This window comes from Budorcas taxicolor, chromosome 8 (assembly GCF_023091745.1).
Source record: "Budorcas taxicolor isolate Tak-1 chromosome 8, Takin1.1, whole genome shotgun sequence".
In the NCBI taxonomy this organism is placed as follows: Eukaryota; Metazoa; Chordata; class Mammalia; order Artiodactyla; family Bovidae; genus Budorcas; species Budorcas taxicolor.
This window is the reverse complement of record NC_068917.1, coordinates 79,538,453-79,560,896: the sequence shown is the minus strand read 5'-3', so window position 1 is coordinate 79,560,896 and position 22,444 is coordinate 79,538,453. Positions and strand designations below refer to the sequence as shown.

The following is a 22,444-nucleotide window of genomic DNA, read 5'->3' as shown; positions in this document are numbered from 1 at the left end:
TTACTTTCAACATTTTTAGTTCTGAGTAAAACTGCTCCCTAGTCCTTAAGAACTTAGGAGATAGATTAAAAATTGCTTTTATAATCAGGCTTTGTGATTGTGATCAGTCATTAATTCTTTTCTGTGAGGTGATCTATCTCCCTCTCTTACACAATCAATCAATATGATTGAAATGTTTATGACATTTTTTATGTTGATGAATTTTTTATGAAATATTTACAAGTGTACTTGAGGTGGAGAAGGCAATGGCAACCCACTCCAGTACTCTTGCCTGGCAAATCCCATGGACGGAGGAGCCTGGTGGGCTGCAGTCCATGGGGTTGCTAAGAGTCGGATACAACTGAGTGACCTCACTTTCACTTTCCACTTTCATGCATTGGAGAAGGAAATGGCAACCCACTCCAGTGTTCCTGCCTGGAGAATCCCAGGGATGAGGAGCCTGGTGGGCTGCCGTCTATGGGGTCGCACAGAGTCAGACACGACTGAAGTGACTTAGCAGCAGCAGCCGCAGTACTTGAGGGGCAATTGAAGTATAGTTTGGATTTCATGGGATTTTACTATATTTGTTTATATTCATGTTCCTTGTGCTTAATTATCTCAGCATATATACTTTATGATAATTTGAGTTGGTTTAAAATCTTTATTTGTACCTATTGGAATTTCAGAGCTCCTTTTGAAAATAATTTGCTCAAATGTTTATATTATGGTGTAAATTATTTTTCATAGGCCTCAGGATCATTCAGCTCAACAAACAAATGCCAGTGGAACCAGTGCCACCACATCATCAGCTCCTAGTAGTAACTCCACATCTGGTTCTGCCACTAGCAGCCCTTTTGGTTTAGGTAAGTATTTTTAGTCATTTTGCATAGGGATAAAAATAAGCAAATTTCCTTTTTCCCAGGATAGTTTTAAGTAAGATGACAGTTAAACATTAAGTCACTTTAGCAATGACAAAAACTTGTCTAGGTTATTTCTATAACTGTAGTTATTAAGGGGATATTTGAAGATACAGATGTGCTTGCTTAGGTTACATTAATATATAATAAGTGATCAGTAAGTGGCACATTTCTTTTTAATAATGAGAGAGATATACTGTATGTGTACCTGATTTGACCACCACATAATTGACTCTGGAAAAGATTAGCTAGTTGTTGATCATAAGCTAACCCCTTGAATACAGTTTTCTCCTTTGTAAAATGAAAGGATCAGATTGCATTAGTGATTTTCTAACTGTTCTAAACTCACACAGAAAGGCCTGATGCAAGCCCAGTGGTTAAGGATCTTCTGCATCAGCCAAAACTACTTTTCTTATATTAGTTTTTACACTGAGGTTCTTAGGAAGGTTTAGTTGGGGAATGGAGTGATCTGAAGCTAACAGAAGTTGAACTAGATAGATAAATGGCTTAGTGCTTCTTTTAGTTCCTAAGTTGTATGACAAGTATAATACCTTGAAATGACATTTTATCTCATTATTGACTGGGGGAACTTTGGCAGAAACTAACACCTGTGACCAGCAGTTTTTATTTTGGGTAGCCAAAAATTAGTTCTGTTATTTTACTAATACTTTGCAGTTTATTGCATTGAGTAGTTACACCTGACACACCTGTGAAGTCTTTTCTAGCACCATGAGTTTTATTTTCACTTTCTGTATCAGAATCAGTCACTAAAGTTTTCTTTTTGTTGGTCTAATATTCACATCTTCCGAATCAGAACTGTATTCTAAAGAACTGTCATCATCTGAGACGGTAGCATGTATATCACTTGGACATTCAGAGAAAGTATCTGTGTAAAATTCAGCTATTAATTCTTCACTCAGAATTTCACGATGCGTCGTTAAAAATTTTACGATAATAAATGTGAGTTTATAATATACACAAGGTTGGAATAAAAACCTGACAGAGCAAAATGTGAATAATGACATCATAAGTTGTGTAATGAATCCTTATACAGTTTTCATGTATCGAGGCTCATATTTTCTTTCACTTCCAGAAAAAGTTTTTTAATAATTTATTGATACCAGTTATGTTGGAAACAACATTTAGGGCATGGCATTGATTCACATTCTCTCTCTCTCTTTTTAATGTTTGATTTAAACACATCTTGGGCTAAATTTGAGTTTTAGATGGAAAATTGATTAACAGGAACAATCTAGAAAGATTAGGATGAAATTATTTAGTGTATTATTGAGGTAAGTCTCTTCCCTCAATTTTTTTTTTTTTTAATATTATTTATTTGGCTGTGCTGGGTCTTAGATGTGGCATGTTAACTGGTAGTTGGGACATGTGGGATCTAGTTCCCTGACCAGGGAGTGAACTTGGGGCCCCTGCATTGGAAGCATGGAGTTTTAACCACTGGACCACTAGGGAAGTCCCTCTTCTCTCATTTTATAGGCAAAGAAATTAAAACCCACAGAAGCTTTTAGTTAATTTGTCCCTTTGCTGCTTATTTCATTCCCATCCCCTCCTATCTTAGTTACTTTTCTGCATCAGTTATTCAGTTTACCCTGTCTATTTGGCTTTTTTTTAGCTGTGTGTTTTCCTTAAGGTCTGTCCCATGTTTAAACGAAGAAGGCAATGGCACCCCACTCCAGTACTCTTGCCTGGAAAATCCCATGGATGGAGGAGCCTGGTAGGCTGCCATCCATGGGGTCGCTAAGAGTCAGACACGACTGAGCAACTTCACTTTCACTTTTCACTTTCATGCATTGGAGAAGGAAATGGCAACCCACTCCAGTGTTCTTGCCTGGAGAATCCCAGGGACAGGGGAGCCTGGTGGCCTGCCGTCTATGGGGTCGCACAGAATCGGACATAATTGAAGCGACTTAGCAGCAGCAGCAGTAGCAGCAGCATCTGCAGCATGTTTAAAAGCAACAGAATCCCACTACCACCTTTCTTTTTCTTTCTCAGCTATTTTTGGAAAAGATGTATTCTGTTTTCTGTCTGTATTTCTCTTTCACTTAAGTTTGCTGTGCTCTATTTCTTGCCCCCACCAGTTCCCTTGATAAAGTCACCATTGACCTCTTAGCTTGCCAGATTTAATGGACACTTTTTTAGATTTTTAGATCCTTAGATTGAAAGTGTTTAAAAATCTAAATTGCTGTCTTCTAATGCTTATCAGTCTTTCCTTGAAATTTTTTTTCTTTAATTCTTGATATGCTTTTTCCCTGGTTAATTTTCTGACCGGTTTTTTCCTCTCTCATTTGTGGGTCTCTTCTTCCTATTCCTTTAATTAGTATTGTTCCTCCAAGTTCTGCCTTCTCTTTTTCTGTTCTTTTATTCTGTTTTCCCCAGTGACAATATCCTAACTGTAAATTGTTAACTCTCGAATCTTTACCTAAACCCGCATCAATTCTGAACTCCATGCCTTGTATTCAGCTCTATGATATTACCTGATGTTACTCTTAAAGTACTTAGAGTACTTAAAGAGTACTTAGCCTGTATGTTCCTTCTTAGAAAGCAAAGAAGAACAAAACAAATAAATAAATTCATCATTTTGTCTCAGACTACCACCTCTCTCTAGCCAAGTCTCTTGGTCCATAAAATCTTTCCTCTCCCACCCCATGTAATGATTCTGTTCTGTTGCTACTTCCTTGATGTAGCTCCTCAAATTTTAAAAATGTTTATTACTCTGTCATTTCCACACTGTTATTACAAATATCTTAAGTAACTATCTTGCATTTGAAATATATCAAGATTTTGTGATGTAGCCTCTCCATTTTCATTTAACATTCTGTACAAGTTACACTAGGATAGGCTGTCCTGTGGTAATGTGTCTGCTTAGTTGCTCAGTCATATCCGACTCCTTGTGACCCCATGGACTGTAGGCTACCAGGCTCCTTTGTCCATGGGAATTCTCCAGGCAAGAATATACTGGAGTGGGTTGCCTTTTCTTCATGACTTTTTTTTTTACTGAAGTATAGTTGATTTTACAGTGTGACAATCTGCTGTACCGCAAAGTGACTCAGTTATACACATATATACATTTCAAGAAAATCCTTTTGCATTATGATTTTCCACAAGATGTTCAGTATAGTTTCCTCTGCTGTACATGAGGACCTTGTTTATCCATTCTAAATGTAGTAGTTTGCTCATGCTTCGTGTGTTTCACTGGTCAGTGAGGCCTCCATCTACACAGTCCTCAGGGACTCAAACTAATGGAATTCTACTATCTTGTAGCTGCACCATTTGGAATATGGCAGAAGATAGAGCTAAAGTGTTTTAAGCTGAGCCTTATGTTCTAAACTTGGGCCAGAAGTGACACATACGATTTCTTACAGTCTTCTGGCCTTAACTAGTCACATGGCAGTCTGTCCAACTGCCAAAAGGAAAGGAGACTGCGCAGGGGATGTTTGGTGAGCACTGTTGTCTGCTCTTTTGGTCATACTGAATTTTTTGTGGTTTAAGAATGCATCAGTTCTCACATTGATATCTGTGCTTTTATAGATAATGTCTGTTGTGCCTAGTATTAAATCATCCTCCCAGCTCTCCCTACTTCTTGCCAACTTACTCATTTTCCAAATTCATTAAATGGCGTTTTGTGGAAAAGTAGCCATTTTGCTTTTAATATATTATCTATTAATATATTAAGGTACTGTTAATATATTATCATGATATTCTGTGACAGTCTCTGTTGAAATACTTATTCTGCATTTATTTTGTCTTTCCTACCAGATTGAGTTCTGAGGGTATGCTTGTCTTTCTTGTCGCCTTATTCCCAACATATAGCACAGTACTCAGTAAGTGAGAAATGAATGCATTTGGTTGGTTATATACAAAGTTTTATAATAAACAGTCACCCTCCTGAATCTGTTAGGTTTCTCCATGATTTAATTCCTTCAGAGAGACATCTGTTTCCATGATGGGCAGCAGCTCTGTTCCAACCAGTCATCGGTGAATTCTACTTGTTAAACTAGCCGCTGGTCTTCTGGAAAGAGATTATTAGAAATATAGTCTACTGTATATTTTTCATTTCTTTTAGTGGGCATATTCTGGGATTTTTTTTCTTTCTGATACCAGCCAGTTCTCCAACACTGCCTGGGTGGCTATCCAGTAGTTCAGTTCTGACACTAACACCTGGAGTTAGTGTTAGATCCTGCAAGTTAAAGGACTTGGTCCCCTGTGACTGCCCCTACTTCAGATACCAGTCTAGTCCTAGGCTACCTGTACTTCTGACTGACAGGTGGTAAATTGGGGGTTTCCACAACCCCTTATCAGGTTTGATGATTTACTCAGATGACTCACTGAACTCAGGAAAACACTGCACGTAATATTTACCAGTTTTTTATAAAGGATAGACCTCAGAAATAGATAAGTGAAAGAGGGAGAGAAGCGTAGGGCAAGGTATGGGTGTGGGGGGAGAGTACAGAGCTTCTTTGCCCTCTCTGGGCATGTCACCCTCATACAATGTAAATTTGTTCACCAACTCAGAAGTTTGTGAATCTCTTTGCACAAGAGTTTCACAGAATTCCATCTCTAGATCCTATTCTAGCCCTGGAAGTTGGTGAATGGGCTGAATGTTCCAACTCTCAAAAAAATCACATGATCTTTCTGGCAACCACCACATTCTGAGGCTATCTGGGGGCCCCATCTTAAGTAATATCATTAACATAAATGAGGTATGATCTAGAGGGATTTGTTACAGATAACAAAAGACATTCCCTTCTGTCAGGAAATTCTAAGGGTTTTAAGAGCTTTGTGCCTGGAACCAGGTGCAACAAACAACCAAATAATGTTTTTGTATTATACTGTGCATAGGAAATATATGTTTATTTGGTTTTATTATTTAAATGTCATAGTGAACACGTTTATTACTAGTCTCAATTATAGAAATTAAACATGTACTTATGAAAGTAATAGGAAATCTAATTTTGCTTTAAGCTGAATGGTTTTCTGTTAATAGGCTATTGATTCAGTTAATATTTTTGCTTCATCTTCATATTTTAGCACAGTCATATTAATGATAAAATTTCATTTGTGTTTTTTCCCTTTATTCTCTTAGGTGGACTTGGAGGACTTGCAGGTCTGAGTAGCTTGGGTTTGAATACTACCAACTTCTCTGAACTACAGAGCCAGATGCAGCGGCAACTTATGTCCAATCCTGAAATGATGGTCCAGATCATGGAGAATCCCTTTGTTCAGAGCATGCTTTCAAATCCTGACCTGATGAGGCAGTTAATTATGGCCAATCCACAAATGCAACAGTTGATACAGAGAAATCCAGAAATTAGCCATATGCTGAATAATCCAGATATTATGAGACAAGTATGTGAATAGTTTCATTTAGTTAAGAAATTATATACTTATTTTTTCTAATTTTCTGTATTTAAAGAGCTTGCCAAATACATAAGCTAAAAAAAATAAACCCTAATCCTTGTTCAGGAAAACACAACTGAACTTTGAATTTTGAGCTGTATTTTAAAGGTTTTTTTTATAAACAGTTGTTTTGCAGATCTAAGGAACAAAGAGTCCAGTTCAAGAGATGGACATTCCTGCAGAGCACAGTGTTTCTCTCTTCATGTTTTTTGAATGTTAGCTTGGTTTTTGAGGTGCTTTTCAGCAGGAACTATTCACAATCATTTTCTTTTTAAAAAAAAATATTTTAATTTTTTTAACACCCAAAACATTTTGTTTTGGAGTATAGTTAATTTACAATGTTGTGATGGTTTTAGGTGAACAGCAAAAGGACTCAGCCATACATATACGTATATCCATTCTCCCCAATTCACAGTACTTTTCTAATTTAAGTATTGAAGATTGCTAATTCAGAGAATTAGAAAACTTAGAAAATTAGCTCTGACAGTTAATCTCAGCATCTTTTACCTCCCTCTGGAAATCTTTTTCTTAGACATTGGAACTTGCTAGAAATCCAGCAATGATGCAGGAAATGATGAGAAACCAGGACCGCGCCTTGAGCAACCTGGAAAGCATCCCAGGGGGATACAATGCTTTGCGGCGCATGTACACAGATATTCAGGAACCCATGCTGAGTGCTGCACAAGAACAGGTAATGCCACTGCTCTGTGCTTCAGGGCAAGGCTCCTGTTTTAACACAAATACATCTATGATTGAGTGTTGTTTTTGTATACAAAAATGCAGTTTTCATTAACAAAGATTTCTATATCTGTTATTTAAGACAAAAACTTGTTCTTTATGATTTTTTGTCTTTTATTACAGTTTGGTGGTAATCCATTTGCTTCATTAGTGAGCAATACATCGTCAGGTGAAGGTAGTCAGCCTTCCCGTACAGAAAATAGAGATCCATTACCCAATCCTTGGGCTCCCCAGGCTGCTCAGAGTTCATCAGGTTCCAGTGGCACCAGCAGCACAGTGGGGGGCACTAGTGGCAGTGCTGCCAGTGGTACTGCGGGGCCGAGTTCTGCTGCGCCAAGCTCGGGGCCTGGAGTAGGAGGTATGCTCGCAACAACTGATGCCTCTTCTCTCCTTATCCTGTATGCTTTTGTGTGTGTTCGAGGAACAACTTTTATGAACTACCTTTTCATGTTGTAAGATGCTTTTTTTTTTTTCTTAAGGATGCTTTAAATATGTAATGATGAGTATTAACTTGTGTGCATTGTAGTTCAAGAGGTTACCAAAGATTTCCCGAGGCAGTTTTGTGGTTTTGTCTTCTCATAAGATGGCTTGGGAGAAGTGGATTGTCTCCTTTCAACAGCTTAGGGAAAGTGAACTGTAGGGGCAGCACAGTTAGCTGTTACTCAATCAGTGGGCACATTTTCCTTGGCTTTAGTCCAGTTTTGTGTTCTTTTATAGGACTCAGTGGGTATCCAGTCCTGACACCAGGGCTAAACTTAGTAGCATCAGAGCACCTGCTGGCTTTGTTTTAAAAGTTAGCTTTCTAAGTCTTAACCTCAGACCTGTGATTCAGAATCTGCCACAGTGGAGTTTAAGATGTGTGTGTGTAACAATGCTAGAGATTCTGAAGTGTAAACAGGTTAGGAATTTACTTTCAGTCATTTTTTTGTAGACTAGGTTCAATAAGTGGCTATCCTTTTCAGTTATTCAGATATTTACATGCTAAGTATTAGGTCCAAAATCAGTAGCTAGAATGATTATTTTAGTCTTAATACTTAGCAATTAAATGAGAAGAAATGAAAGCATGAGGCCACTTCCCTCAGATGAAAGTGATTGGGTATATTTTAAAAGATAACTGTGTTTTGGCAGTGAAACTGGAAAGATGAGATGCTGTATAAGGAATTTAAAAAAATTCTTTACTGAAAGTCAATAATCAGAATGGTCCCAGAAGTATATATTCTTTTATAGAATACAGTGAGTATAATGACGTTTTTTGATAAAATATAAAGTGAAAGTGAAAGTTGCACAGTCGTGTCTGACTGTTTGTGATCCCATCAACTGTAACTTGCTTGACTCTTCTGTTCATGGAATTCTCCAGGCAGGAGTACTGGAGTGGGTTGCCATTTCTTCCTCCAGGGGATCTTCCTGATCCAAGGATCAAACCTGGGTCCCCTGCATTGTAGACAGATTCTTTACCAACTGAGCCACTAGGTAGCCCTACCTACAAATTTTTACAAAACTACCTACAAAGTAGTTTTGTAAAAATTTAAATAATGCCATTTTTAAAAATTGAGGTATTATTGACATAAAACATTATATTAGCTTCAGGTGTCAGGTGTAAAGGGAAATGATACAGTATTTGTATTGCAAAATGACTACTGTGGTAAGTCTTAGTTCAGTCGCTCAGTTGTGTCCGACTCTTTGTGACCCCCATGGACTGCAGCACACCAGGCTTCCCTGTCCATCACCAGTTCCTAAAGCCTGCTCAAACTCATGTCCATCCAGTCGGTGATGCCATCCAGCCGTCTCATCCTCTGTTGTCCCCTTCTTCTGCCTTCAATCTTTCCCAGCATCAGGGTCTTTTCCAGTGAGTCAGTTCTACGCATCAGGTGGCCAAAGTATTGGAGTTTCAGGTTCGGCATCAGTTCTTCCAATGAATATTCAGGACTGACTTCCTTTAGGATTGACTTTGCTTTTTAACATGCTGTCTAGGTTGGTCATAGCTTTTCTTCCAAGGAGCAAGTGTCTTAATTTCATGGCTGCAGTCACCATCTGCAGTGATTTTGGAGCCCTCCTAAATAAAGTCTGTCACTGTTTCCATTGTTTCCCCATCTATTTGCCATGAAGTGTTAGGAACAGATGCCATGATCTTCATTTTCTGAATGTTGAATTTTAAGCCAACTTTTTCACTCTCCTCTTTGACTTTCATCAAGAGGTTCTTTAGTTCTTCTTTGCTTTCTGCCATAAGGGTGGTATCATCTGTGTGTCTGAGGTTATTGATATTCCTCCCAGCAATCTTGATTCCAGCTTGTGCTTCATCCAGCCTGGCATTTTGCATAATATACTCTGCATATAGCTTAAATAAGCAGGGTGACAGTATACAGCCTTAATGTACTCCTGTGTCCAGTTCTAACTGTTGCTTCTTGACCTGCATACAGGTCATGTCTAAATATCCAAAGTTAAGTCTAAAAATCCAAATAAACCATGTTTAAAACAAGGAGAATACTATCCTATTCTGATTTTATCAAATGCTTATTTGATTTTTACTGATAAACTTTTGAGAGAGATGCTTCCTTCACATTTTAGAGGTCTAAGAGCAGAGACAAAGGTTTAATAAGGTTTCCCAGCTGATAGACAAATTATTTTTAATTGTAGCATGGTGTCTAACAAATTTGTCTTACAAACAAAATGGTCTTATAACTTTTTACTCAACTTTTTAATTTAATGGCTTGATATGCTATTTAAGATTTCATGTTAATATTTCCATCAAAGCAAAACAAGAAACAGAATAGTGATTGTACCATGATGGCCTAACATTATTAGCATATTTTTATACTATTAGGACCTTTACTCAACTATTTGAAGTTAAGCACACATATACCCGAAAGGTGAAATTCTTTACTCTTCTTTTGCCCTGTAAGCACTCACTCTGGAAACTGAGGAAATTGTTTGCAAGAGTCAGCAAATTTTTCTTGCAAAGGGATAATAATACTTTAGGCTTTGCAGTCCAAGAACCAAAAATCAAGACTATTTTATTAAGAAGAGAAGGGAATTCCCTGGTGATCCCAGTGATTATGACTCCTTGCTTTCATTGCATAGGGCATGAGTTTGATCCCTGGTCAGAAAACTGGCCATGCAGCATGGCCCAAAAAAAACAACAAAAAAAAAGAGTGTTAGAAGACCAATCTCCACAAGTTCTTTTATTGATGGAATTAAAAATCTAATAATTGGGTATAATACTATTTTTGTTGTTCAGTCACACAGTCATGTCTGACTCTTTGAAACCCCATGGACTGCAGCACACGAAGCTTCCCTGTCCTTCACCAACTCCTCGGGTTTGCTCAAACTCAGGTCCACTGAATCGGTGATGGATTATATTGTTTTACACATTCCCTAATCACAGGAATGAAATTCTTTTTAGGGATAACATTTTGCGTAATTAAAGTTCACAGTGTTTCCTTTCGTCAGCTGTGAATCATTTGTAAATGTTCATCTATTAATACTGATAAGTAATGAGATTTTACTTTTTTTCATTTCAATTATGTATTGATTCCAAAATATGACTATAGCATATTCATTAGTTGGAAAGCATTTGTAGGATTCTGTTAGAGTCTTCTTGGTTTTTTAACATGTCACTGCAGATTAATCAATTCCAGTTGAAGATTAGGTCATAGTGCCTCACTTAAACAGTGAAATGAATTTTAAAGTATGGAAATTTCTTTGTACTTGCACTAAGGTCCAAAAAATGCTGCTGGAACAATAATATAAGCTCAAAACTATATTTACTGCAAGTCTGTGAAAAGAGATCTTGTTGGTTGTTTTAACTTGACAGCACAAGAATGTATAAAGCAGCTTGACATTTCATTGTTTGTGATTCAAACAGTTTCACTTGTCTGAATGCACTTCACAGTATGGGTTTGACATGTAAATATTGTTTTGTTTTCTAATTTAGGGAATTCATTGAGAAACATTACCAGGTTCTAGCAAAAGACAATTTCCAAAGTCATGATAGTGTTTGATAATGGTGATTGTGTGGTTCAGAAGAATTTCAGTCTTAGCTCTGAGCTTAAAAAAAAAATTGCAATAAAATGGTATCTTTTTAAAAACAAAACTAGAAAACTACTACTCTTAAGCCATCAAACTGCCATGTGCTTGGGCAAGTCAGGATATTTCTGACAAAAGTTCATCAAATTGACTATAGCTAAGTTCACAAGAGTGAAATGAAATTTATTATTGATAACTTTTATCAATTGAGTAATGTTACAGTTCAAAATATTTTCCAGAGTACCTGCTGATGAATCAGTGGATCAGCTATTGTCTAAATACCTTATATTTTTATAAGCAGTATATCTTTGTCCAACTAATCCTTTTAATACTTAACGTGTTTTTATCATCATGAGATGTAGCACATCTTAGTAGATTCTGCTTCAGGTTGTACCAAATGAATGTTCTCTTAACTTTGAAAATAGTTTTGCTTGTTGTTATTTCATGCAGACTATTTATAGAAGCTAATTTTAGTTACTTCCATCTTGACATTGTTGCCTCACAAAAGAACTAAGCAGTATCAGTAACATTTATCTATCTATTCATTAGGAAACAAGGAATACTACTCAAAATAATTCGTGTTTTTAAATTATCAGTTAACAGCTCAATGTCCCTCACTTTTGAGAAATTGTCCTCCTTGAAAGGCGAGTAGCCTCAAACAAGTTTATTTTCCCAGCACACATTTCCCTGGGTGCTGCAGTCAAGATTTAAATAACCATACTAATTAATCATAACTAGTATGCTGCTTTCCTTGCTTGGCTAACAAGTAAACCATTTAGGAACCTAACTTTGGTTGCAGCTTTATTTTCATTTTTTATTTTTGTGAAGAAATTTGGCTCTAATGAGATAAGTATATTTTATTTTTTAACTTAGTTACTTTTGGCTGTGCTGGGTCTTTGTTGCTGCACTCAGGCTTCCTCTAGTTGTGACAAGTGGGGGCTACTCTCTAGTAGTGGTGCGGTGGCTTCCCTTATTGCAGAGTGTGGGCTTTAGGGTACATGATCTTCAGTAGTTGCGGCATGTGGGCTCAGCAGTTGTGGTGCAGGGGCTTAGTTGCTCTGCGGCATGTGAGGTCTTCCCAGATCAAGGATCAAACCAGTGTCCCCTGCATTGTAAGGGGACTCTTAACTATTGGACCACCAGGGAAGCCTCAGTAATTGTATTTTTTTGACTTGCTTTGCTGTGGTAGTGCTTTGTCTAACAATGTTGATGTGTATTTTATTATTTTAGTATCATTGCATAGTAATATGTTTTGCCACCTCATTTGATAAAATAATTCATCTTCTGCTGTGCCTTAAAAGGAGGCACGCATAGTCCCAGTTCTCCCCCTTTTCTTCTTGTTCTGACATAAATAGTATACACTGATAATGAGATAGAAATAGCAGTATGCTACAGTGATTCATGGGGCATAAGGTATAACTGAGTTACTGATTTGTGGTTCACCCAACAGCTGAGTAGAGTATGATAGTGCCACATGGGCCTCTGTCCAAACTTCTCGTCTACTATAAATAATAAATAAGGGAACATGACTGTGTCCCAACAAAATGTTATTTATGGAACTTGAAGTTTGAATTTCATACGGTTTTCACGTTTCAAAAAAAAAATTTGTGTGTGTGGAAAAAAAATTTTTTTTTTTTTTTTTTGCTACAGTAATTCATGGGGCATAAGGTATAACTGAGTCACTGATTTGTGGTTCATCCAACAGCTGTGTAGGGTATGACAGTGCCACATGGTGCCTCTGTCCAGACTTTTTGTCTGCTATAGATAGATAATAAATAAGGGAGCATGACTGTGTCCCAATAAAATGTTATTTATGGAACTTGAAGTTTGAACCTCGTAGTTTTCACATTTCACACAAAAAAATTTTTTTAACCATTTAAAAGTGTAAAAACCATTTTTAACTCATGGGCTGTACAAAAACAGGTCACATGCTGTGTTTGCCCTGCAGACTAGGTTTATCCACTGTCTTAGAATATCTTTAGTCTCTGGAATGTGGCGGGGGTGGGGGAGTAACGTAAATTGAAATAATGTGAGAGAATAGGAAAAGCAAAAATTACTACAGAAAAACTGCAGAATTATAATAAACTAGAAAGTTAAGTGGGAAGAGTCAAATGCTTTGAGCCTGTTAAACTGCACTGAATAGAATAAGAACAAGGGGAGTGAAAAAGTTTGAGAATATATTTGAGTTTATCTAGTTGGCAAGTGGATATATGTTGAACAGATTAATTTCTAGAGAATATGGAATTCACATAAATTTAGCTATAGCTCTCTACAAAAAATAATAATAATAATAGTAGCAAGTATCTACATTTTGCAGATGGGGAAACTGAAGTATGAAGAAGGCCCCTTAATTTGGGGTTGAATTCATTGAGTGCCAGGATTCAGTGAAAATGTCATAGAGGCCTGGGTGAGAAGGCTCCCTTCTCTTTTAGGTGGGAACATACTGAGTGCTGAATGATTCTAGTTAAGCGATTCTGGAGGAAAAGTTGGCTCAGACATTTTCACTTAATGAGATTTTTCAGTAGTAAATTTTGCCTTAAATTGATTTTTTAGAACTTAGCCTTTCCATAAGGTGTGATTTTCATGTAAGTGCAACTAGAATCTTTAAAGTCAGTAAACCCTCCTTAATTGGTATACTTTGAGTATGTAGTTTTAGAGATCTTAGTTTAAAAAATTCTTTAATTCAGTTGATAACTAATAGGTATGTTTGTCTAAAATTGCCAAAATTATTGTTTTAAAACTTTGTTTTGTTTATTTATCTTTCCCTTGATAAAATGTCTTCTTTTATAAAAAACTTCCAGCTAGTATGTTCAACACACCAGGAATGCAGAGCTTGTTGCAGCAAATAACTGAAAACCCACAACTTATGCAAAACATGTTGTCTGCCCCCTACATGAGAAGCATGATGCAGTCACTAAGCCAGAACCCTGACCTTGCTGCACAGGTGAGTTTACAATTGTGAGCACTGTGTATCGAAATGGCCTAACCAATCATTGTGATTTTGGCACATTTGTTTTGTGTGTGCTGCCTTAATACACTAGAGAAGCAAATTGCATCTCCCAATTTTTTGGACAGTTTGTTTCTTTACAGTAAATTAATACTTCATAATATAATTAAAACAGCTTCATTTCCTCTGTCCACTGGGTAGAAAGAAGTTCAGGTTTACTTTATATCTACATACGTTCATGTAGGAGATGAATAGAAAAGTTTCTGATTACTCTCCCTTTTGAAGCCTATTCTTCAAAATAGTGCTTCAGAATTAGTACTCTTTAGCGTAATGTAAATCTTGAAAGTGATTAAGAAGTGTTAATACATTTGAAAGACTTTTATTTATTAGATCACACAGATTCTGAGTGTTAGTCATGTTCAAAATGGCAGTTATAAAATAGCCTGAAATTGTTCAGTATGGGCAGAGAGATTTGTGGGATCAGTATTCTCATTCTTTCTACTATAGAGCTCCATCCAAAGTTAGTACACTGGTCCTTCATCAAGTAATTATTTTCTAACTTGTTTCAGAAGAGACATAACCAAAAAATAAGTGAATCTCAACCCTAGCTGAATGTTTAGGATAACTTCGGAAATTTTAAGATAAAAAAACTGTTTTTTAGCCCCACTCTCAGACAGTTTGATATAACTGTATTGGATTTTTTTTTTTTCCAAGTTCCCTAAGTGATTCTAATGTACCCATAAGTTAAGAACCATTGGGCTTGAAAAACCTTAGAGAATATGAACTAAACCTTGATCGTCTATAATTTATATTTGCTGTTTATTAAAATGGTTTCTGTGGAATGTTGGGAATTTAAAATAGTTTCCTGTAATCTCTCTCCATCTCCAAAATTTTAAAAGCTCTTAAAGTTAAATCACTTTTTTCATTATATCAAATGAGCTAGTTTTTACATTTCTAAAATCTGGAACCATGTTGATTCAAGTATATAGCAGATATGTTTGAGTTAACAACCCTCAGTAATAACTTCTATTCTCTTAAAATTTGTAAAATTGGAAATAAAGATTTTTTTAGGTACATTTTTATATACTTTTAATTTGTATATTGTAGGTATACTTTATGAAATATTGTTTTATTCATTAGAAAATTGAGTTATTAGTATTAAATGCTTCAGCTTACTGTGATGATAGCACTTTAAAATAAATGTGGAAAATATGTATCAGAGTGATCCTGTTTGTATGGTTTTAAATACATATTTGCCTATTTAATAATCATTAAATGTGCATCTTGCTTTAAAATTTTGACTCTAACAAGCACATTCCCAGCCATTTAAACTAACAATTTTACATTTGTAAAGTGACTTGAGCACTTTGGTATGTTGCTTTTTTTACTTTAAAGCAAAAGGTTGAAACAAAAGTAAGCTAGATGTGAGTTGGCTTTTACAGTATTGATAGATAATTGTTAGAAACATTTACAATGTATTTTGGTTACCAGTGTATTAAAGTTTGTAGTTTCTCTATTCTAATTTTCATTTTTAGGTATTCAAAAAGGTCTGATTGTAAAAACTGTTTATACAATCAGGTAAGTTAGGAGAAAAATCTGAATCAAATGTGATAACAATTTTCTGAAAAAGTATGAATCAGCTTAAGTTGACACACTTTTTCAAATAACATGAATCCTAAAAGATAAATGTGATAACTTTATTGACTGGAGCCATTAAAAAAGCAGGTTTGTTGGTCTCAAGTAGATTTTACTTTATTTACTGTGAACTTACTGGTCACTTCAAAATAAATGCTGTATATTCATAAAACTTGTCTGACTTCTTCCTGTCTTATTTTGTTGAAATTAAATCTACTTTGCAACAGTAGATAAACTGAGGGAGGGAGGGAGGAATTCTCTCTAATTTTAGCAATTAACATGTAATTACTCTCACAGTAGTTAATTATTAATACTTGAGGGCAGGGATCATCCTCCACACCGCTCCCCCACCAGACTTTGGATGTGGACTGGTAAATAGGCTATCAGTAAATCATTGTTAGTTGACTTTTCACTCTGTTTGGGGAAACTGATATAAAATTAGTCTTTTTTGAAGCTATGAGAATTTACTAGTTTCTGGTTATGCTATTGTGTATTGTAATCTTATTTTTAGTATTAATTGGCCCATTAATATTGGCCCTGACTCTGACTTTTTAACTCATTTAACTCACCCATTTGAAGGTTAGCCATGCCATTTTTTCCATCTCTGGTGGTAGTGAGGTGAAATACAGAGGCTAATTTTGGTGTTCTCAAATGATTTACATCGTTTAGGTCTTATTAAAGCATTTTAATACTTTATCCCCAGAGATCTATCGGTTCTATTCCTAGGCTGATTTTCACCTGGCAGCTCCATTTCTCTGGCAAGTTGGTTGCTGTTCTGCAGTGTTATTTTTCTGGACCTAATATTAGCTCTTTTGCAGTAGGCAGGTAGATATAGTTGTTCCAGATCTGGATTTTCTCTGTGCTTGCCACTTGTGTGTTGAGGTGTCTGTGCAAGCCATGTATAGTTCCATGTATTGACGCTTACGTTTATTCTGTGAGTGTAGCAGAAAATGTATCTTCATGAATTTCAGTTACTCCCATTTTTCTTTCAAGGGCAAATATTCACCTTTACTCAAGGAAAAGCCTAAGAAAATGATTGCTTTTATTTTTTAGGATATCACATGACATTATCATAATCACCATACTCATTGAGAGAGAAGATGCCTCATTTTTGTTTTTTCTGGAGATCCCTCTTGTGGACAATATCTTCCCTTTTTTATTCATGTTCTACCTTCCTCCCTGTGAAGTGCCAGTTTAGGCACTGGAGGGGAAGATAGACTATTAAACAAGGTACATTACTTGTTTCAGATATTTCCAGTTAAAATTGTTTGAACACTTGCCCCATAGATGATGCTGAATAATCCCCTATTTGCTGGAAATCCTCAGCTTCAAGAACAAATGAGACAACAGCTCCCAACTTTCCTTCAACAAGTGAGTAAGAAAAGATGCTAGCTGTCTTCGGTAATGATTTGCTTGAAAAAGTTTGATGGTAAACATTTTCCTTGCTTTTTCTCTGGCTGATAGCAAAATGTAGAATAGAGTCTGCTGTCAATTTGCAGAGAATTCAGCTTGATTTTTAACTGAGCCCCATTTCACTGCTGACCTTTTGCTTCTATTTTTAAAAATATAAATTCTGAGGAAAGGACCATTTGGTTTTTGCTTTTGAGGATTTTTAGGATTTAGAATGCTTTGTTAATATCATAAACCATTTCCTTTCACTTTACTAACTTTGAAGTGCTTCATTGTGTCATGTTATGCTTTATGGTTTAACTAATCTCCAGTAACAGGAAGAGAGCTACCCTTTACTTGTTTGGTTTCTCTGTAATGTTTTAATTCCTCCAAATTAATAGAATGCCTGTTTTCCAAGGGGTAGATCTCATTCCTCAAACTTGGAATTAGCAAGATTAAAATTGTCAGTCTTGTCATAATAAGGAAGTTATTTCAATTAAAAAGTACTTGAGATTGCCATGGTATGTTACTATTTAAAAAGAAAAGAGTCAGTCTTGGTGTTTTGAAACTGGTAGTTCTAGGGAGGGCTTTTAAATATTATCCAAATGATCCTCTGACCTATAAACCATTGTCTAAGGTTAGTCAGTGTCTTCGGTTTATTGTAATGATGTAGGCCTATCTTTTTTGGTTAGTCAGGTGGTGTATATTCGGAAGTAGCGAAGCTGAACCACCACATGTGTTAACTTCAGTTTTGGAACTATTGTCTTAGAGTGTATCTGATTGGTAAAATTGTTCCATCAGCAACAGATTAACACTTGGTCAAGGAGGAATATGTGACTTTCACCATATTACCATGTGATATAAACTGTGCATTTGGAGGTCGTCTCTTAGAAACAACGCTTTTTATCTGTTGGAAGACGAGGAACAACTATGGCTTCAAGAGGAGCTCCTGATTGTGTTTCATTTTGAAAAATGGTTTTCACTATGAACTTGGGAGGTCAAGTGATGATTCGCACATGAGATTGCTGTCTAAAGGGAGGTGCTTGTGTTTATATTGGGAAAGAAATTACAGATTACCAGTGTCTAGGAGTAAGGTTTTAGATTTTCTCAAGAAGCATAGCAAAGAAAACATTTCCATTTTACCTTCACTAATTTTAATTCCCTTGTAACCCCTGGCTTTCTTTCTTCCTTAGATGCAGAATCCTGATACGTTATCTGCAATGTCAAACCCTAGAGCAATGCAGGCCTTATTACAGATTCAGCAGGGTTTACAGACCTTAGCAACTGAAGCCCCCGGCCTCATCCCAGGGTAGGCTTATTTGGAAAAGATTGTGAAAGTGCACAGTGGTTACTTTCTCTGAGAATTTCAGATTTAATGGCCATTCTTTTTTTGGGTTGAGATTGTTTGTAAGAGAGTTTTCAAAGTGAAAAATGCTTCTTTTAAGAAAATAACTTAGCTAACATTATATTAATTTGCTGTTAGCCAGCCTGGTCTGGCCTCTTATTTTTAGGAGTTTAGATTTACTAACAGTTGGTGCTTTCTCTAGGTTTACTCCTGGCCTGGGGGCATTAGGAAGTACTGGAGGCTCTTCAGGAACCAATGGCTCTACTTCTACATCTAGTGAAAACCCAAGTCCCACAGTAGGAACCACCGAACCTGGACATCAGCAGTTTATTCAACAAATGCTGCAGGCTCTTGCTGGAGTGAATCCTCAGGTAATGGTTCTTTTCTGCTCTTCTTAATGGTAGAAATTTCAAAAAAGTAAAGAAAGTGGTCATCTTTAGGGGCTTAGCTTGTAATGAAAAGTTTGTTCTTAATTATATTGATTCTAAAAAATAGGCATTATAATGATTAACCTTAGTACTATATTAGACATTAAAGGAAATGCTTTTTAAAATGCATTCTTTTGTGGAGTCCGTGTTAGAAAACTGAAATAGATTATATTTTATAAAAGTTTGTCAGGGAGGAATAGAAACTGATTATTCCAAATACTTCCTGAACAACTATATTCTATCTGCTCTTTGTATTTTGGCTTAAAGTTGTAAGTACTTCACCCCACCTGCTACTGCTTCCTATGGTAACTTGTGTTACATATATACACCTCACAAATATGGCTAAAAAATGTGAACTACTAATGTTCTTGCATCTAGAATCATTTATTTACTAAGAATATGCCATTTTTACAGATGATTGCAAATTCAAACCTGTTACAGTAGATTGTGCTCAAACTACTACATGGTGAAAATACAGCATAGTTTTTTATTTTAAGCCTTATTCAATACTATAAACAGGTCAGAGTTTTATCTTACATGAGGATTTGTATTCCTGATAACTAGCATGACTTGCTGGCTCAGTAAATGTTCTTCGAATTAATACGAAAAAGCAATTTCAGGTATTGGGCAGAATTGTTATCTAAGTTGAACAATCTATAGACTTCACCATTATCATGTTGCCCAGAATTGAGTGATCATTTATGTATTTCTGTAGTACATCATTTCTGAAAAGGAGATGCAGCTGAAAAATGAGGAGTATAGTATGTACATCTGAAACTGGAACTTTTTTCTGAAGACTTTACTGGCTGATACAGAAATTAAAGACATTCTAAGCCTCATTAGATTAGAACTTTAGAATTTTGTACATGAAGACACTGGCTTTTACAATTACCCAACTGGTTGATAGCTCCAAAACTTTTTAAAAAATTATTTTTTTAATAATAGTATTTTATTTTTCCGTTATTTATATATTTTTAGTTTCTTGAATTTTTTAATCGGATGATAATTGCTTTACAATGTTGTGTTGGTTTCTGTTGTATAACAATACGAATCAGTGATAATTGTATGTATATCCCCCCTCTCTTGAGCCTGCCTCCCACCTGTATTAAGTTGTAACAGAGCACCAGGCTGGGTTCCCTCTGTAAATAAAGTACTAATTAGACTTTTAAATATGTTGAATATGTTTCAAGAGAGGCCAGTGGTTGTATATCGCTTGATAGATTAGCAAATATTAAAAAGCAATTAAAATTTTTAAAGATTATTTAGGTGTGACATGGACTGATTTTCCTTAGAGCTTTGGTTTGTTTGTTTTTGTTTAACAGCTACAGAATCCAGAAGTTAGATTTCAGCAGCAACTGGAACAGCTCAGTGCAATGGGATTTTTGAACCGTGAAGCAAACTTGCAAGCGCTAATAGCCACAGGAGGTGATATCAATGCGGCTATTGAAAGGTTACTGGGCTCTCAGCCATCATAGCAGCATTTCTGTATCTTGAAAAAAATGTAATTTATTTTTGATAACGGCTCTTAAATCTTTAAAATACCCGCTTTATTTCATTTTGACTCTTGGAATTCTGTGCTGTTATAAACAAACCCAATATATGATACATTTTAAGGTGGAGTGCAGTAAGATGTGTGGGTTTCACTGTGTTTGTTTGTTTTTTGTTTTCCTGGAACAGTGGGAATCAATGCTTTTTCATTTAAGGCTACTGCATGCGTCAAACACTTCTGCATTTATTGTAATTTTTAAAAAACATATCACCTTTTATAGTTGGGTGAACAGATTTTTGTCCTGCATCTGTCCAGTTTATTTGCTTTTTAAACATTAGTCTCTGGTAGTAATTTATGTAGAATAAAAGCATTAAAAAGAAGCAAATCATTTGCGCTTTATAATTTGTGATACAACATTGCTTATTGTGACTTTGGCATGTATTTTTGCAAACAAAAATGCTGTAAGATTTATACTACTGACAGTTTTTGCTTTATTTGTATACAATGTATGTATGCACATTTGGGACAGCATCTCTAGAAACATACTACAGTAGATCATCTGAGCAAAACATCTGTAATGGAAAAAATAAAGATAAGGAAATAGTTCAAAGCAGAGTATTTCTTAATTGTGTAGAATCTTACAGCATCTTTGATGAACATCTCAGCAAAAGTACTGGTTAGTGAGGCTTTTTGAAAATACAGTAGAAAAACTGATTCTGATTGTCTCTTTAAGGACGTATTAATTGTACAGACAAGATGATGTAACATTGTCTCAGCATTCACAGATTGACTGTAAATTACCTTAATCTTTGTGCAGACTGAAGGAGCACTGTAGTATAACCCCAAAGTGCATTTGCCTAGGACTTTCAGCTTCTCCCATAGGTAGTTTTAACAGGCATTACAATTTGTAATTGAAATGTTGCTTTCACTGAAAGTGTCTTGATGTTTCAGTTATTTTTAATCGCCATATAAAAATAGAACTATCTTCGGGGTTTATCAGTTTTCTCATGCACAGGCAATACACGAATTTAAAATGATTTGTGAGCCACTTGTTTCTGAAGTGTTTTGGTAGTTCTATTAAGAAATAGTTAAATATTGTGCTTTTCAGAGCCTGAGAGAAGGGGAATTTTGGGGGTGGGGTGGGGTTCTGTCCTGGATTGGGCCAGCCTAAATAATACTGGCAACCAAGATTCTGTTAGGATTTCTGTGCATATAGTGTAGTAAAGAAGTATCATTCAGGGGTGAAAACAAAGAGCCGTTTTAACAATGTTGAGTACGTTTGGCTGTTCTACAGCTTTTTTCTTCCCTCCCCAAGGAAATTCTGTTTGCCTAACTCAAACTATTGGGGTGGTACATTCCTTTAGGACCAATTAAAACCTAACTTTGGGGTCAGTAATATATTTGGTTGACTCTGGTTCAGTATTCTCTTAGGTCATTATATTCTCTCATGTACAGTTAAGGGAAATTAAAATGTTAAAGTAACTAAAATTAATTCAGACCAGTAAAATCAAGGGAAATACAAGTTGAATTCCATTACTTCTGTAAGTTGCTTGCTATTAAAAAAGGTGAAGAGGCAGGTTGCCCACCATTTCGTGCACTGTTTTGACACTGACCCCTGGAATAAAACAGGTACAAAGGTTAATGAAGATGGAGGCATGACTAAGAGGAACTCGTTAAGGATGATATTTGTGCGTCTCTGCTCTCTCTGCCTTATGCCTCAGTATGGTTTTAAAACTTCTGTACTAGCAATTGGTGGTATACAGTGTGGGGTAGTGTCATAACCAGTTTGACAATTTATTAATCACAAAATAACAATAAATCTCTAGCTTTTACACTTGTTTGTCTTGCCTTTTTTGTAGAAAGAAAAAGATGTCTTCAATTTACTTTCGGTAATCATGTCTTTTAAAGACTACTGGAATTGATTGACTCCCCCCCCAGATTTTCCTACACTTGAGATTATTTTTCATTAACTTTTTTGTTTCCTCAGTTAAATTCTGTGTGTATATACTATATTGTGTGTTAGAAAGAGAACCAACTGGGACATCAGGTAACTTGGGCTTTTGCTTGCTCTTTTTGGTTCTTGACTAGTTATTTGGAGTCAGGGCATCATGACTGAAAGTGGTGGTGAGGCCTGTTTGG

The 22,444-nt window shown here is 36.0% G+C and overlaps 1 protein-coding gene across 1 annotated transcript in view; it reads left to right on the top strand.

Moving 5' to 3' along the window:
• UBQLN1 (ubiquilin 1) overlaps positions 1–22,132 on the top strand; it is a 53,508-nt gene extending 31,376 nt beyond the window's left edge. Inside the window, exons 3-11 of the mRNA XM_052644505.1 lie at positions 727–842; positions 5,998–6,260; positions 6,844–7,002; positions 7,173–7,407; positions 13,874–14,016; positions 16,942–17,025; positions 18,237–18,352; positions 18,591–18,759; positions 20,139–22,132. Coding sequence (XP_052500465.1) covers positions 727–842; positions 5,998–6,260; positions 6,844–7,002; positions 7,173–7,407; positions 13,874–14,016; positions 16,942–17,025; positions 18,237–18,352; positions 18,591–18,759; positions 20,139–20,291 — 1,438 coding nt within the window. The 3' untranslated portion in view covers positions 20,292–22,132. The remainder of the gene's footprint in view (positions 1–726; positions 843–5,997; positions 6,261–6,843; positions 7,003–7,172; positions 7,408–13,873; positions 14,017–16,941; positions 17,026–18,236; positions 18,353–18,590; positions 18,760–20,138) is intronic.
• Positions 22,133–22,444: the final 312 nt, after the last annotated feature.